This window comes from Pongo pygmaeus, chromosome 2 (assembly GCF_028885625.2).
Source record: "Pongo pygmaeus isolate AG05252 chromosome 2, NHGRI_mPonPyg2-v2.0_pri, whole genome shotgun sequence".
NCBI classification, from domain to species: Eukaryota; Metazoa; Chordata; class Mammalia; order Primates; family Hominidae; genus Pongo; species Pongo pygmaeus.
Genome location: NC_085930.1, coordinates 102,240,126 through 102,258,352, shown reverse-complemented (window position 1 = coordinate 102,258,352; position 18,227 = coordinate 102,240,126). Strand labels below are relative to the sequence as shown.

Below are 18,227 nucleotides of genomic sequence, written 5' to 3'. Positions count from 1 at the left end.
GTAGGTATGCTAAAAAAAAAAAAAAAAAAAAAAAAAAAAAAAGTAAATCATGGGTGAATTAGTTTAGAAAGGATTCAACTAAGCAAAATTGAACAAGCCTCTTTATTGTAGGACTTCTCAAAGCCTTTGTTGTGCAAAAGGATATGAGCCGGGTGCAGTGGTACGCACCTGTAATCCCAGCTACTTGGGAGGCTAAGGTGGGAGGATTGCTTGAGCCCAGGAGTTCGAGACTATCCTGAGCAACATAGCAGGACCCCATCTCAAAAAATAAAAAAAAAAGGATATGAAAAATCTCCAAAAGGAGGGTATAGTGATCAGCATTTCCCAATTTTTCATGCTTGTGTGCTCACAGAACATTTCCACCTGTCCTCTAGGACAGAGACCTCTGTAGAACACAATCGAAAAATGCTGGTACATTTCTCAACGGATAAAGCCACAGAAGTCAGATTCAGTGTTCTTACCTTCTCTAACAACAGGAGTCACCTGGAAAACCCTCACTTTCTCAGAAGCCTGGCCTAGGAAGTATGTTCTGTGCAAGGAGACAGTCATCATTGTAGCAGCAGCATTAACAGCAGTCAGGCTGTGGGTTTGAGTCCCCAGTGCTAGACCCCTAGCTGGGTCTGCCACCCCAGGTGACTCTCATGACCTTAGAGAGCAAGGAATAGTGTGGAAAGGAATCAGGAATAGGGTTGTAAGGAGTGAAGGATGGACCTGGGCTCATCACTGGAACAAGCAGAAAGAGTTCAAGTCATTGTCCATTAGGAAAGACCTGTGGGATGGCAGAGGATCTCAGAAGCCAGGCTTTTGGAGAAGCCAGGGGCTGCCCTGAGGTACCAGGAGCATGGGGTTGTCAAGTAAGAAAAGAACCTGGGCATTTAGCTCCTGGCTCTGGCACATTTCACTTGGGAGCATTCCCTGTGACAGTAGGATGGCCAAGTATAGCTCCTGGACTTGCTCACTTTCCCTCATGTTGGGGCCCCAAGACTAGTGGGATCTTTCCCTTAGTTTCCATGAAGGTGATGGGTTTAGGCTGGGTATGGTGGCTCATGCCCATAATCCAAGCACTTGGGGAGGCCGAGGCAGGAGAATCACTTGAGGCTAGGAGTTCAAGGCCAGACAGGGCAACATAGCAAGACCCCATCTTAAAAAAGAAAAATTAAAATTTTGAAAAACAGAGCTTGGTGAGGATGGCTCTGGGCAGTGATAAAGACAGTCAGCCATTGGCAAAGTCAGGCTTATCCCTCAGTGGGCTCTTGTTCAACTACTCCTTCAGAACAGAACAGAAGTGAGTTACAGTGTATGCCTAAGGTGGCTGGAGCCGAGCCCCTCCCTCCCCCCACCTCAGTGGCATCCTTAGGAACTTGTACATGGAAATAGAAGATGTGTTTTCATTTGTTGCTGCCAGTTCAGTAACCTCCTTATCTTTGCTTTCTGCTGCATGGAGTAGAACCCAGCTGTTTGGGCCCTACCCCAGGTAAGACTGCAGTGTGGTAAGTCTGCTGTCTCCAGATCCATCACAGCCTCCATGGGCTCTTGGACTTCACTCTTGTGCCCAGGAGAAGGCTCATGAATTGTGTTTGCTTTCTCCACCCGTCCACCAATAGCCTGCTGGAGAAAGTTGAACAAGAAACATGGCGCGAGACCGGCATTTCCTTTGTGACCTCAGTCACCCGTCTCATGGAACGTCTTCTTGACTACAGGTATCTTCTCAGCCACCCGCTCCCCTCTTCCCTTGTCAGGATACTCTCTCTAGCAAGGGAATCCCCCTGACCTGAAAACTGAGACCATGTGCCCTTCATGGGGAGGACTGTTGTGATATTGGGTGCCATCACCAGTCAATAGGAATCTGCTGATGACCAAGGAGAGACAGAGACAGAGACTTTTCCCAGGGGTAGGCTAGGGCCTCCTGGGATTCCCCACTAAAATGTGGGCACATGTACCCTGGAGGGATCTCAGGGACATGTAGTCATCTGGCCTTCCATCCAGAAGGGTCAAGGCTCAGAGGAATGGGCACAGCAAGAGGGAAGAGTAAAGCTGTCTCCAGAGCAGGGCAGGGAACAGCAGTAGGTCCTTAGTGCAGACCCTCCTCAGAACCATATGGCAGATGAGCAGAGAAGTATCACCTGGAGGACTTGAAGTTGGCTTTTCCAGGGACTAGGGACCCCACTTTTCAATGCCTATATTCTTTATCTAAAATCTATTTATTTCTGTCCCCTGGTCGTGGCCAGAATAGATTAGAGGAAACAGCCTGTGAGCTCAGAGATCTTCATATTATGTTCAGTCTGGGAGTTCATGTGGAATAAGAATTTTTTTTTTTTTTTTGGAGATAGTCTTGCTTTGTCACCCAGACTGGAGGGCAATCATGGCTCACTGCAGCCTCGAAGTCCTAGGCTCAAGCGATCCTTCCACCTCGGCCTCCTGAGTAGCTGGGGCTACAAGCCCATGCCACTGTGCCCGGCTAATTTTTTGTTTTTTTGTTTTTGTAGAGACAAGTTCCCACTGTGTTGCCCAGGCTGGTCTCAAATTCCTGGGCTCAAGTGATCCTCCCACCTCGACCTCCCAAAGTGCTGGGATTACAGGCCTGAGCTGCTGCACCCAGCCAGAATTAGAATTTCTTAATGAAAGTCTGCCTTCTCAGTTGTATCATGGCTTTTGCATTAGTCCAAACATGACAATGAAACCACAACTGCAGCCTTACTCATTCTCTCAGCAGGGTTCAGGTGATAGCTAAAGGTGCCTTTTGGGAGCCTGGAGGAAGGTGAGGAGAAATGATAAATGAAACCCAGCTCCAAGCAATAGTTGCCTTCTCTGTGCTATAAGCTGTGCAAATGCCAAATGAGGGGAGCATTTTCAGCTCATGGATCAGGAAATGGGAGAGTTAAGCCTGGCTCCAGTTGCTGCTGAAGTAGAAGATGCTGCTATGCAAAAGATTCAGGTGTCCAGTGCACTGGCCTGGATATGGAAATGGAATTCCTGAGAAATGTGCTCACGTCTTAAGCATCCCCCCATTCTGTAGCACAGCTATGCTTGTGCGAACTTCAGCCCATTTTTCCTGGGCCTTTCGAGTTCAAAGCTGGCCTTGGGGCCCCTTTTACAGCAGGAGACTTCTTTGTTCACACCAGGTCGGTAGCTTCTCCTGCAGCTGCAATTAGACAGGGAAGAGAGGTGGGCAAAGCGCTGCACCTCCCCCTTTCCAAAACATTTTCTGAAGTTTGGCTTTATTCACCGTGGCCTAACGAAGGAGCAGAAAATAATTTCTTAGGCTCCAAGACCTTGTTCTAGCTGCCTGTTTGATTTCTTTAGCTGCCTTCTACAAGCAGCTCAAACTCATGCCCAAAACCAACTTCATTCTCTATTTCTTGTCTCGGTGGTGGTATCTACAAAAAGTCCAAAGTCTTTAATATGGCATTACTGGCCTTTGCTCACTTCTCCAGACCAATCTTCTGCTAGTCCCCAGTACTCATGCCCTACACCCCAGCCTCCCAGTGTTGCTCCTTGCTAACATGCAAGGAAACCGCATAATGTTGATGATGGCCCCTGTCTATTGAAAATCTACCACATGAGTGTTCTACATACATTTTCTCTAATCACATAAGCATCCTCATTCTTTTTATCCATGGAGAAAACTAAAGTGTACATGTGTAACAAACCTGCAGGTTGTGCACATGTACCCTAGAACTTAAAGTATAAAAAAAAAAAAAGCCAAAAAATAAAAAAGAAGAAGTACCGCTGCTAGAATTTGAACCCAGATCTAGCTGACTCAAGAACCATGCCCTATCTCTGTGTCCATGTTGTCACCACTTAATCACTTGTATTTTCCCTTCAGGTTTCTCTGTATGCTGTGTTCTCTCCCAAGAGTGGTCTTCCAACTCACCCCTATTAAGGAAGCTTTCCCAAGCCAGGAGCTTACCTTTCCGTGCATATGTTGAATGATGATCATTTGTCATCTTTCTGTCTTACCTTACAAAAGAGGACCAGCTCCTTGAGGATAGGAACCTTGTCCTTATCTCCCTGTTCCCCTGTATGGGGGCCAGCTCCTGGCAGGTGCATAGTAAATAATGAGTGATAAACTTGTTGGAAAGAACATGCAGGAACCAAGCAACTCTTTTCCTCTACCTCAATGCAGTTAGTTCAAGAACTTACTAAGAAAAGAGTTGTTGGCCAGGCACAGTGGCACATGCCTGTAATCCCAGCACTGTGGGAGACCAAGGCAGGCAAATTGCTTAAGCTCAGGAGTTTGAGACCAGCCTGGGCAATATGGCGAAACCCCATCTCTATGAAAAATTGGAAAAGTAGCCAGGCGTGGTGACATGCACCTGTGGTCCCAGCTACTTTGGAGGCTGAGGTGGGCCAATCACTTTAGCCGGGGAGGTCGAGGATGCAGTGAGCTGAGATTGCACCACTAAACTCCAGCTTGGGTGACAAAATGAGACCCTGTCTCAAAAAAAAAAGAAAAAGAAAATAGTTGTTGATATGACTCAAGGGAAGGACATCAAACAAAAAGGAAAAAATAATTTTCCTTTTTGTTTTAAAATATATACATTTTAAAAATATATACAAAGTTTTAAAATATATACATTGATTAAACAAATAATCAGTAGATTGTACTCTAGAATTACCTGAACCTGTTATGTAAGACTCAATTTTACACTGGCAAAACTTTAGATACTCAGAGGAATACCTCTTCAACTTTTATATCAATGTCTTTAACTTTTGTGTGAATCTCAGACACTCTGTGTCAGACATGAAGATTCTCACTGGTAGTAACTATATTTCCCAGGTTAGGAAGCAGAGCCCTAGAAGGGTTTTTTTTGTGCCTGGAACAGACAGGGACAGAGCTAGAGTTGCCAAGCCCTTGTGGCTCAAAGTGGAACCTCTACCTGGAACGGGCAACTGAGGGTTATGAAGCCGGCCTTTCCCAGGCCCCTCAGGTTGCAATGAGGGCTTCCTGGTCACTGATGTAGTCCCCAGCCAGCCCACTACCCAGGTGAGCCAGATGCTTCAGAAGCCTCTTTCTGGAGTCTTCCCTGCTTACGCTTCAGAGAAAGAGCAAGAGGAAAGCAACAGCTGCACCTAAGTCAGACTTTAAAAGGCATCCACCATGAAGTAGCCACACAGAAGTGATGCAGAGCTACACAAAAAAAGAGTCTGCTGTCAGCAGTGCAGAGGAGAAGCAGTCATAGAGCACAGAAGTGTGTAGGATGCCCCTGGTATCACAGTGTTGAGGCCAGTTCCTTTCTGTTTAAGGGACTTAGCTATGAAGTTCTGGTTATGGCCAAATAGAAGTTAATCCTTGGTAAATGTTTCAGATGCTTAATAGAAAACACAAATCACTAAATGCCAAAGTGGCTAGGTAAGATCTCACTGCCCTTCATGGGGCCAACTTACTGGGGAGACAGATGCCTTCTACCATTGTGTGGGTTGCTTGGAACAACTTGGCCATCTGACCTCAGGCTCACTCCTCGAAAAGTCAAGCAGCTTCCTGGCCCTGCTAGCGCTAAAGGGACAGGTTCTGCAGAGGGATGTTCAGGACCCTCATGTCTGGCTACATAGGAACCAAATATCTTATGTGGTGAATGTGCTGATAGGTCAAACCCCCCTAGAAAGGAGGGCCTTGGTTCCAAACCTCACAAACCTGTCAACTCTGACAGGAGACTTCCACAGGAAGGACATTTGGCTTTGCAGAATATCATGAGAGGAGTATGGATTTTCAACATCCTTTTCTTTCAAAGAAGTCATCCCAAGGTTCTTCCTCTGCATGATGGGAAGGTGGGGAGAACTGAGTTTGTCAAATGACCATCCAGAGGCTCAGTGACTTGGCCTAGGGACCCTGACTCCCGGTTGTACTGCTCTTCACTGGGCCCTGTGCCTGTCAGTGGAGCAAAGCCAAAGACACTCTCCAACCTGACCCTAGAAATCTGTATAAACCCCTTTCTGCAGCTCTTCCCCAGAGCTGCTAATACACAGCTGCACAAGAAACTAGATCTTCTCTATAGCAGTGTGGGCTGCTATGGAAGGAGACACATCAGGCAGATGGCACTCTGGCTGGCATAGGAGATGTCTTGCTGGATTCACCAGTCTGGTTCTCATTCTCCTTCATCTCCTTGTGCCAGGCTTCTGCTCCTTTCTAGAGGAGCTTGGCTTTGACCAACCCTCTCCCTATCTTGGAAAAGATCCATTCTCAGTGTTCCTATTTTCCTGTCTCTCACAGGCCATCCCTGATCCCTCCTACACCCAGACCCTGCTAGGTATGAATGCAGCTCAGTCCTGGCTGATGCTTTAAGCACGAGACCTGCTACTTCTGGTGATAGATGGCTCCAAACACTAGTACACAGGAAGGAAACCGTAGGGAGAAATGTCAACTAGGTGGTGAACATGTACAGAGCCCTGAAGCTAGGGCCGTGAAGTGGAGGGTCTTGGCTTCTATTCAGCACTCCTACAAAATGAAACCTGCCTTTTAAGGAGAATTCTGTGCCTCCCTTTTTGGGAAGTTGAGGATTTGGCCTTCCACTTAATTCATACACCCTTTTGTGCCAAGGACATTGGTAGGTGCCACTTAATACCCTGAAGTAGCTCTGGGCTCTCTCTGTGCTCTGCCACCAGAATAAGGGGCTCAGTTGAACAGAGATCTTTGAGCCCTGAGAGTGGTTCCAAAGCTAAAGGAGCTCACAGTAGAGTCCTTATCTATGGAAGCAGTTCCTGTTGGAGGCCATGTCAATCTGGGATTTGGTCATACTAATGCCCCAGTGATAGTACAGTTCTTTGTGTTGTCTCAAGGCCCCACTTCATATCTGGTGCTCATCTGTGCTCTCTCTTCCAGGGACTGCATGAAAGGAGAGGAAACAGAGAATAAGAAGATCGGCTGCACTGTTAACCTGATGGTGAGAGGACATGGGCCCTGACTTCTCTCTGCCTACTGAAATGGTTTCTGTCCTGCACTGTGATTGGCTTGGCCCTTCTACAATACATGGCTGCAGGCCTAAGGGTTTGAATCAGGACATCAGCCCTGTTACTGGTATCTTAGAGGCCTGCACTTCCCCAAACACATTCCTACTTGGGGAAGTAATGAAACGAGCTTCTCTTTGGATAGAACTCTAGCCTGGCCTCTTGGCAAGGACCCACTAACCCTGACATACCCCAATTCACAGTCAACCCTGACTCCTCATCTGCCCTGATGCTTTTCCTCTTAACACTACCCAGGGCTCCCATAGACCTGCCAGTGGTTCCACCCACAGCAGGTGTTCCTTCTGGCTGGTGCTTTCTCCTTCTGGTGCTGTCTGCCTCCAGGGCCTGCCCTCCCCCTCCTGCCCAGCACATCCACGGCTTTGGCCAGCTGCCCAGAGCTTGGCTATGGCTTCCACAGGTAGTTGACAGGTGTTTCCTTCTCTTTATTGTAGAATTTTTACAAATCTGAGATTAACAAGGAAGAAATGTATATCCGCTACATCCATAAGCTTTGTGACATGCACTTGCAGGCCGAAAACTACACAGGTAAGTGGGGAGAAGAGAGAGCCATGCCTGACCATGAGGACAAACTGAAGGGATTTGTATAATAGGCAGAGAAAGGCTTCAGGCTGGTGCCTGCCAGATCTCAGCAGAATGTTGGGGCTTGTGCTATCCCCTCACGTCACTCATTTCCCTCAACTCCTTTGTGGCAGAGAGAAAGCAGGCAGAACTTCCACTTGTGCCTTTGTGCCATGTCATCTGCTACTTGAGGCTGTTTCACTCTTCTTCCCTCCTATCCACCCCTCTGAAGTCTCAAGGGTGACCTCCAAATTCTGGTGCACCAGGTTCAGAGCATCCTGAGCTCACTGTCACTCCTTATGAACAGAGAGCCTTTTTTAGGACTTTCAAAGCTGGAGCTAAGTTTATAAAAAGGAATATCCCCCTAACCCTGGAACTTCCAGAACTCACTAGCAGACCTTCCTTGCAGGCTAGGCTCTTCAGACCCTGCAACTGCATAGCAGCCTCACATTGTGCACCCAGTGTAGAGTATGAAGAACATTCATCTGACTTCTTGACAGGCCAGACAGGGCTCCTTTCATTGTATCTACAATTTAATCCAATATCAAGGCCTTTTCTAACTAGAACAAATTTTAAAGCATTCAAAGTGGCTGTCACATCTGTTTACTGAGAACTACGCTGAATCGGGGTTGCGTGCATGCACGTGTGTCCTGTCTGATTGACTTATGCCATCGTTCCCCTCAAAGAGCCATTTTCTCCACTGTGGTGACCAGCCATTATGTCTTAGCTCTTAGGCAATAGGACTTGAATTTGTGTGATAGACCAGGAAATTTAAGCTATCCTTGTCTGCAAACACTATTGCAATTAGGTAGATTTGTAGAAACAGAGAATCCTCCTTCTTTATCTCTAGCCGTTAGAGAGTGTTTGGCATAGATGGTATCTTATCTGATAGCACAGCTTGGCAAGAATTAAATCTAAAATGAATGACTGGGCTTTGAATCTTAAATTCAGCTGACTAATAAAATAAAATGACTGGGCTGAGTCTACCATTCTCTGCATCCACTTGCACCCAGGATCCCAACAACCCTCTGAGAGGGCAGTGAAGAGAAAGACTTTGATAAATGTTACGTATCAGTAGAAGCATTTGCTAAACTCCTAGGGAACTTGGCCATGACTGAGAGGCTGGGTCAGGGATTTTAACAGAGAAAGAGTGCTAAGCCTTGTCTCTGATGGCTCAGGGAATGACATCTGAAAAGAATATAGGCAAGGAAGAAAAAGACGTTCCATGGTTTCCTAAGCTCCAGAGGGAGGCCCTGAGTTCCACAGGGCTTGTCCCTAGAGAGAAAAGGCTTCCTGATCCCATGAAGAGGCGTGTACATTCCTTGGCAGGAAGTTCCAGTGGCAAGGGCACAGGCAAAGAGGCAAGGATGAGGAGGAGCCTAAAGAGTGGACACAGGCAAGTGGGCCTAGCTAAAACTGGAAGTGGGTCAATAAATGGTTAGAAATGAGATTCTTCATAGTCATGGGGAGTAGATTTGAGTAGGGCCTTGAAAGCCAGGCAGAAGCACAGAAGCTAGAACTAATTAACTTGCCAGTAGGAGATGCCCACTAAAAATGAACAAATAGAACAGAAGAGAGAAAATTGTGTAATGAGGCCCCTGAGCCGTGGCTGTGATTCAGTATGACTCATCCCTTGGAATGTAGGGAGCCATGGTATTTCACTGCTGTTGTTTTACATAACCTTCTCTAATTGTTCCACACATAGAGTAAGATGTTGCCAGCCCTTCACTCTGGGTCTAGTATCAATTTAGGTTCCTTTTGTAATGGAGCCCTAAGAGCCAGTTCTGAGAAGGTTGGAAAGGAAGCTGTAGTCAGTTGAGCAAAAAGGAACCCAAGAGCTCTCTCTGATGTGTCAACGTCTCCCAAAGCAAGGCAACCTGTGCACAGATTTTTGGGTAGCTGAACCATTCTTTATTAATCTGGAGGCCGGAACAGGTGACCAGGCCATGGAAGGAAGGTGTCTACCAGAATATTTGGCTCCTTCATGCTGCGGACGAGGGTTATTGGCTTGCTGAGCAGCCCTACTGTTTCATCTTTGGTATCCAGTGTCCCTGACCTGGGCTGCACATGACTTGCACTGGCATTCTGCCCAGCATAGTCCTCTGACACCAGGCTGCTCCTGGGCCCCTGAGCAAGGGAAGCCCCTGGACCTCCGTGCTGACTGTCCCCACAGAGGCCGCATTTACCCTGCTCCTTTACTGTGAGCTGCTGCAGTGGGAGGACCGGCCACTACGGGAATTCCTCCACTACCCATCGCAGACAGAGTGGCAGCGGAAGGAGGGACTGTGCCGGAAGATCATTCACTACTTCAACAAAGGCAAGGTACGCATCATTAGGCAAGCTCTTTAGCCCTTCAGCTTCTGCTGTGATGCATGGCATCTTGACACCATAGGGTTAACAGCAGCTGCAGGGGGTAGTGTGTGGGGTGGTGAGTGGGTGGGTGCCTATCTATGTGCCTAAGATGTGGAGGCAGCATGATTTTCTCTGAGGGAGAAAAAGACAACAGCCTAATTCTGTGGCTTGAAAGCCATATCCAGATTGTAGGTGTTAGAGACTACCCCACATACCAGCTTTGCATATCTATAAATACGAATGCTTCTACAGCAGGGGCTTCTGGAACCCTGTTTGTTTTTACTGGATTTACTTAAAGAACTGATATGGCTTTCTAATCTGCTGCCATATAAAATATGAGTGGTAGAAATGAATGGATTTTAACCACAGCCAAAGGAGGCCTAAACTGCCTCTTACTGGTATGTGTTCTTTTCTTAGATTTCCCTTCCCTACAGCACAGCCTGGGCTCCTCTCATGTTGGGGTTATTTTCCATCAAACTACTTTCTATGGGATTGGCAGCATTGTCAACACTGGTTTAGGCTTCCTTGGGACTTCCCAGCCATTCTCCTCCCATCTCTGGGAGAGCTCTACGTGGGGCCCTCTGACTACCTACTGTTAGATGTGGCCCTTGTGCTGGAAAAACTTGTTAAAGCCATTTTCTCTTTACTAAGCTTTGAGCACATTTTAAAGCTGAAATAGGGTCATTCATGGAACTACAGTAGCTGAGCCCCTGACTCAAATGGAAATTGGTTTTTGAGATGAGTTTTTTCATCAAAAAGAAAGATTTAAACATTAATGGCTTTTGCCTATAAATCAGAAAACATTCTTCAGTTTTACATAACATGGGGGACTTCTGTGTTTGTCAAAAATATTCACTCAGAAAACATTTCCCCATACAGAGAATGCACTGGTAAGCAAGAACCTTTCCAAAAGCACAGAAACTCTTATGTAACCTAGCCCAGAAAGGATGCCCATGCTCAGCTCTCAGCCAGCCCATGCGACTGATCCACACACAATGCTGACCCAAAGCCTCTGGTCCTTGCTGATCCAGGGCCTGACACAGAGCCCCTCACGTGCAGTTTTAGGCCTATTTTCCTGGCACCTGGCTAACCTGGAGCTGCCCCTCACCCACATGCCCAACAAGCCCTCCTAGCTCACAGGGCATGACATAAGCATGGTGTGAGTACGCATGTGTGCTTCTAGTGCATTCATTCTCATTTCTTTCCATGGGCACAGAGTACAGAGTGGAGAGTTATCCTAATCTGACTGAGTCTACCCGTGGGATGCATGAGCATTGATGGTCCCCTCTTCATCCCACATTATAGTAATGCATAGAAAAGCAGGATTAAACTTTAACATGGACTAGGGAGTAAAACACAAAGTGTGCCTGAGTACTGTAGATGGACAAGAAGGAGAGAAGGACTAGGAGGCTCCATAGGCCACCTTCTCAGGAATCTCCTCACTTCTCCTGCAATCCTGTCTTTGCCCTGAATTGCTGGAGGAGCAGAGTCTATGCTGAGTAGAGACCACTCAGTGAGCCCTCTCATGAGCTCATCCTCAAAGGGGCAGTTATCAGACCCACTGTCTTAGGCGCACACAGGAGGCCTACCTTGTCTGTTCCTGTGCCTCAGCTCCTGATGAAACTATTAGGTGAGATTAACCAGTTCTTCTTGAAAATATTCTGAGTTTTCAAGAAGAAAACCGTGGTTCTAGAAAAGCAAAACCCAGATGCTATGGGAAAAAAATGCTCCTGTGGGGCAGGGATGCTTGGCACCAGGAGAAAAGCCACCTTGGCAACAAGAGAAGGGCAAAGAAAGAAAGGAGGAGCAGGTAGTGAGTTTCTAGCTCTCAACACTGCCAGCACACCCTACCTCACAAGGCAAGCCCCTCCTGGCTTTTCTTCCAGACACTACCCCCAAGAGCTGCCCCATAGGGACTGCTCATTTAGGTGATGATGGCCCCATGTAGGGCTAAAGATGCCCTGCCTGCTGACAGTAGCTTCCAGTGAAACAAATGTCCTCCAGTGGGATCAAGGCTCATCTGTCTTGCTGGCATCTCTTCCCTAGTTTGTAACCATGCTGCTCCAAGGCACTCACTCCAAGGCCTCTACTCCAGTTATCTTTAGAATGAACAAGGACGAAAAGTAGTAGAAGAGAAGTGATTGGATTTCAGAGACTGGTAAGGCATTTTGGAGTAGCTTTGCTTTCTGCCTGAAGGAAGGAAACCAAAGGAAAAGATGTAGATGGGGATGCATTGCACCTGTAGTACATTTGCTACCTCTGTGCAGAGGCAGCTCTCAAAGCCCCCAGACCCACCATTGTTCCAGTATACCCCTCAAAGTTGGCACATGCTCTCTGGTATCTGCCTTAGACAACACAATCTCCCTTGGTCCCATGTTTATGTCCTGGGTACCCAGGAGGATTAGCCATGGCTAATAACATGGCCATAGCCTAGTCCTGAGCCATTCTCTCCTGTAGTGAGGTGGTTGACTTACAAACCTGCTACAAGTTGGACTGGGCTCTGGTCCACAGAGAGTCAGCTCTCCCAGGCCAGACAAGGAGAGAGGGAAACTCCAAAGAGACAGGATGTGGCAGGGTGAGAGTTGAGAGAAGGAAGGGGTGATGTGAAGATCAGAGCTGGTCCTGCATCTCTAGGTGGAGGAAGCAGGCAGGAGGAGAAGCTGGACAGAGGCTAGCAAACCATCAGGGCTAGACCAGCCACTTCTCTGGGAGAAGGCTTGGGCTCTCCTGCTTGAGGGTTTACCATGGTCCACACTCATTTGAAGGAATGACTGTTACTTCTAATATGTAATGTGCAAACAGACTGCCAGACTGGTGGCCCATGCTTTTCCCTTCCTTTGCCATTTGATTAGAATGAGCCCTAAGTCAGTACAACTTTTTGAGCTGTCCCTGCGAGGGAGCAACAAGGATATATAAAAGCACATATTAGGCCAGGCAAGGTGGCTCACGCCTGCAATCCCAACACTTTGGGAGGCCAAGGTGGGCGGATCACTTGAGGTCAGGAGTTCAAGACCAGCCTGGCCAACATGGTGAAACCTCGTCTCTACTGAAAATACAAAAATTAGCCGGGTGTGGTGGCGCACGCCTGTAGTCCCAGCTATTTGGGTGGCTGAGTCATGAGAATCACTTGAAAATGGGAGGCGGAGGTTACAGTGAGCTGAGATTGCACCACTGCACTCCATCCTAAGTGACAGAGCAGCTCTCTCTGAAACAAAACAAAACAAAAGCACAAATCTGCAGGAGCTGGTAGAAGTGACTGGATTTCAGACACTGGTAGGGAGTTTTAGAGTTAGCTTTGCCTCCTGCCTGAAGGAGGGAAACCAAGGCAAAAGATGTGGATGGGGATGCATTGCGCCTGTAGTATATTTACTAACTCTGTGCAGAGGCAGCTCTCAAAGCCCCCAAGCCCACCAGTGTTCCAGCATACCCCTCAAGGTTTGCAGAGTGTCTTAAAATTTTTGGTCCTGGCTCATTCTAAAGATAATTGTGGTGGAGAGGGGTGCCTTGCAGCATCAGGGTTACAAGCTAGGGCAGAGATGCCGGCAAGATAGATGAGCATTGATCCCAAAGGAGAAGACCTGTTTTTTACTGGAAGCTACTGTTAGCAGACAGGGCATCTTTAGCCCCACATACAGCCATTCATCTAAATGAGCAGTCTCCCATGGATTGGCTCTTGGCAGGCTGGCCAGAAGTCTGTATACAACTCAGCTGTAAACTTAGCTAGCCCCCATGAAGCTGCCAGCCAGGCAGACCCTGTTGTGGGTCCATTGCTGAAATCTGCCCAAGCGGCACTTGGAGAGGACTGATATACGCCCCCTTGAAAGCTGTGATAATGGGGGTACAAGAGGCTTTCTAGCTCACTGAGGCACAGGCATTATATTAAAGCAAGGAGTCAGGGTCTATTTAAAATTCTGTTTGGCTGGGCATGGTGGCTCATGCCTGTAATGTCAACACTTTTGAGAGGCCAAGGTGGTAGGATGGCTTGAGACTATGAGTTTGAGACCAGCCGAGGTAACATAGCGAGACCCCATCTCTATAAAATATTTTAAAAACTAGCCAGGCATGGTGGCACACACCTAGCCCCACCTGTAGTCCTAGCTACTCAGGAGGTTGAGGCAAGAGAATCTCTTGAGCCCAAGCATTCAAGGTTGCAGTGAACTGTGATCCTGTGATCATGCCAGTGCATTCTAGCCTGGGTGACAGAGCAAGACCTTGTTTCTAAAACAAACAAACAACAAAAAACACACACACACACACACACACAACAACAACAGAAACCTCTTTGGTTTGTTTTAATCTTTTTAATTGGTCCTGCGGTTTCAATCCATATGGTGTTAATTTCTTTGAAGGATAGAAAAATGTACTCTTTTGAGAAACACAACTCCAAATGAAACAATGTTTTCCTTCTCCCTGATGCTATTTCAAAGAGTATTCTTACAAATATAGTCCTTATGTTTAATGATTTATGCTGAATTATTTACCAGTGAAATTATATCTGAGATTTGTTTCAAATACTATGGGGAAGAATAAGTGAATAGGGTATGAATAATACAAGATTGGCTGTGAGTTGGTCATTGTTGAAGCTGGATGATGGATAGGGGTTTATTCTTCTAGTCGCTCTACTTTTCTATATGCTTAAATTTCCTATAATAAAACATTTTTATTAGTATTGAGAAGTTGGGGAGCCTGGGTAAATTATCAAGTAAACTAATGACCCTCAATCTAACCAAAAGAGGTATATATATTTTTAATTATACTTTAAGTTCTAGGGTGCATGTGCACAATGTGCAGGTTTGTTACATATGTATACTGTGCCATGTTGGTGTGCTGCACCCGTTAACTCGTCATTTACATTAGGTATATCTCCTAATGCTATCCCTCCCCGCTACCCCTACCTCACAACAGTTCCCAGTGTGTGATGTTCCCCACCCTGTGTCCAAGTGTTCTCATTGCTCAATTCTCACCTGTGAGTGAGAACATGTGGTGTTTGGTTTTCTGTCCTTGCGATTGTTTGCTCAGAATAATGGATTCCAGCTTCATCCATATCCCTACAAAGGACGTGAACTCATCCTTTTTTATGGCAGCATAGTATTCCATGGTGTATATGTGCCATATTTTCTTAATCCAGTCTGTCATTGATGGACATTTGGGTTGGTTCCAAGTCTTTGCTGTTGTGAATAGTACCGCAGTAAACATATGTGTGCATGTGTCTTTATAGTAGCATGATTTATAATCCTTTGGGTATGTGTCCAGTAATGGGATGGCTGGGTCAAATGGTATTTCTAGTTCTAGATCCTTGAGGAATCGCCACACTGTCTTCCACAATGGTTGAACTAGTTTACAGTCCCACCAACAGTGTAAAAGTGTTCCTATTTCTCCAAATCCTCTCTAGCACCTGTTGTTTCCTGACTTTTTAATGATCGCCATTCTAACTGGCGTGAGATGGTATCTCATTGTGGTTTTGATTTGCATTTCTCTGATGGCCAGTGATGATGAGCATTTTTTCATGTGTCTGTTGGCTGCATAAATGTATTCTTTTGAGAAGTGTCTGTTCATATCTTTCACCCACTTTTTGATGGGATTGTTTGATTTTTTTCTTGTAAATTTGTTTAAGTTCTTTGTAGATTCTGGATATTAGCCATTTGTCAGATGGGTAGATTGTAAAAATATTCTCCCATTCTGTAGGTTGCCTGTTCACTCTGATGGTAGTTTCTTTTGCTGTGCAGAAGCTCTTTAGTTTAATTAGATCCCATTTGTCAATTTTGGCTTTTGTTGCCATTGCTTTTGGTGTTTTAGTCATGAAGTCCTTGCCCATGCCTATGTCCTGAATGGTATTGCCTAGGTTTTCTTCTAGGGTTTTTATGGTTTTAGGTCTAACATTTAAGTCTTTAATCCATCTTCAACTAAATTTTGTACAAGGTGTAAGGAAGGGTCCAGTTTCAGCTTTCTACATATGGCTAGCCAGTTTTCCCAGCACCATTTATTAAATAGGGAATCCTTTCCCCATTGCTTGTTTTTGTCAGGTTTGTCAAAGATCAGATGGTTGTAGATGTGTGGTATTATTTCTGAGGACTCTGTTCTGTTCCATTGGTCCATATCTCTGTTTTGGTACCTGTACCATGCTGTTTTGGTCACTGTAGCCTTGTAGTATAGTTTGAAGTCAGGTAGTGTGATGCCTCCAGCTTTGTTCTTTTTGCTTAGGATTGTCTTGGCAATGTGGGCTCTTTTTGGTTCCATATGAACTTTAAAGTAGTTTTTCCAATTCTGTGAAGAAAGTTATTGGTAGCTTGATGGGGATGGCATTGAATCTATAAATTACCTTGGGCAGTATGGCCATTTTCACAATATGATTCTTCCTATCCATGAGCATGGAATGTTCTTCCATTTGTTTGTGTCCTCTTTTATTTCATTGAGCAGTGGTTTGTAGTTCTTCTTGAAGAGGTCCTTCACATCCCTTGTAAGCTGGATTCCTAGGTATTTTATTCTCTTTGAAGCAATTGTGAATGGGAGTTCACTCACGATTTGGCTCTCTGTTTGTCTGTTATTGGTGTATAGGAATGCTTGTGATTTTTGCACATTGATTTTGTATCCTGAGACTTTGCTGAAGTTGCTTTTCAGCTTAAGGAGATTTTGGGCTGAGACAGTGGGGTTTTCTAAGTATACAATCATGTCATCTGAAAACAGGGACAATTTGACTTCCAAAAGAGGTATATATATATATTTTTTTTAAGGAGGAAATGGATAATATCGCCTCTTAATGAAGGCCACTGCAGCCTTCTCTCAGGCTGTTGCATGGGCATGTTGCTGTAACAGGAGCCATACCACAGAAAGCCTGGAATCTAACTAGGCAAGGATCATCTGAAGCCTAATTTAAGGTCAAATAGTTCCATAAAGGAAATTGTCAGACCTACTGCCAAGTCCTTGAGTGGGCATTTTCTTCTTGGTTTCCATACTTGTTTCTGAGCTTAAACGATCTTAATCGGGGAACAGCACACTCTGGGGACTGTTGTGGGGTGGGGGGAGGGGGGAGGGATAGCATTAGGAGATATACCTAATGCTAAATGGCGAGTTAATGGGTGCAGCACACCAGCATGGCACGTGTATACATATGTAACTAACTTGCACATTGTGCACATGTACCCTAAAACTTAAAGTATAATAATAATAAAAAAAGAGAAAAACAAATAAATAAAATAAATAAAAATAAAAATTAGTGTTTCATTATCTCATCAAATAAATCTTTATTGAGTACCTGATACATCCCTGGCATTGTTCTAGTCTCTGAGAACAAAATAAACAGGGTCCCTGCCTTCATTCTGTTTACCATCTGATTGAGACTAATACAACAAAAAAAGTACGTAATTTTTTTAAATTAAGATAACTTCATAGTAACAGAACAGAAATGGACAAGGAAGTGCCTATTCTTGACAAAGCAGTCAGGGAAGGCCTCTTGGAGGTGGAGACATTTGAGCAGAGACCTAAAAACTATGCTTGAGCTAGAAAGCCACACAGCTGTGTCATGCCCCCCAAATTGGTTTTGAGGTATATGTTCTTTGTGACAGATGAGTTGGAGCTGGCGGGAGACCTTTTGTTGTGTGTCTTCTGATGTGTTTAATGTGGGCTTAGGCTATTCTGAGGATGAGATGCTGAAGCCCTGTTTCTATTTCTGACACAGAGCTGGGAGTTTGGGATCCCACTGTGCAGGGAGCTGGCGTGTCAGTACGAGAGCCTCTATGATTACCAGAGCCTCAGCTGGATTCGGGTGAGCTGTGCCCCTCCCCCCACCCCAGCCCTGACTGGCATCAGTTTCTAAATGAGCGTTCTCTATGGGCCCAGCCCTTGGTTTAGTGCTGTGGACAATACAAGAGAAACAAAAGCCAAGACTCCAGCCCTCAGGACACTTGCAGTCTGACTAGGAAACCAAAAATAACACCTGACAAATAATTGTATGATCTAGACCCCAAGAGCCACTGGTGCTCAGAGAAGGGAGAAGTGGCATAGGCAGGATAGGATGGTGGTTTCAAGAAGGAGATGGCAGCTCAACTTCACAGAGAAGCTTTTCCTGGAATGGTTTTGTTTATGGATGCTTCATCCAAAATCTTTTTAAGAGCTTTCCCCACTTTGCTTATGGTCACTTTTAAGCATGTTGTATTTGCTGCCTTCTTTGATGCAGAATATTAAAAAATTAAATCAAATGCCTGATGGGCTTTGAAGGTCTGCACCAAATTTTTCCTGGTTGCTGATACTGTGCTCTGAATCATAATGGCTGCTGATTTCATCAGCAAAAAAGAGGCTAGCAGTCTCAACTCACCCTTTCTGCACCCTCATCCTTGTGGCTAACTCTCCTGTTC

General features: G+C 45.7%; 1 protein-coding gene across 10 annotated transcripts in view; it reads left to right on the top strand.

Moving 5' to 3' along the window:
- The window catches only part of DOCK3 (dedicator of cytokinesis 3), a 739,703-nt gene that overhangs the window by 686,912 nt on the left and 34,564 nt on the right, over window positions 1-18,227 (top strand). For 7 of the 10 annotated variants that reach the window (XM_054483639.1, XM_054483636.2, XM_054483641.2 and 4 more), the window contains exons 34-39: window positions 1,448-1,474; window positions 1,605-1,700; window positions 6,821-6,881; window positions 7,398-7,491; window positions 9,698-9,846; window positions 17,552-17,638. In XM_054483639.1, the coding sequence (XP_054339614.1) occupies window positions 1,448-1,474; window positions 1,605-1,700; window positions 6,821-6,881; window positions 7,398-7,491; window positions 9,698-9,846; window positions 17,552-17,638 (514 nt within the window). The remainder of the gene's footprint in view (window positions 1-1,447; window positions 1,475-1,604; window positions 1,701-6,820; window positions 6,882-7,397; window positions 7,492-9,697; window positions 9,847-17,551; window positions 17,639-18,227) is intronic. The other 3 variants (XM_054483638.2, XM_054483642.2, XM_054483635.2) reach the window with 1 other exon arrangement.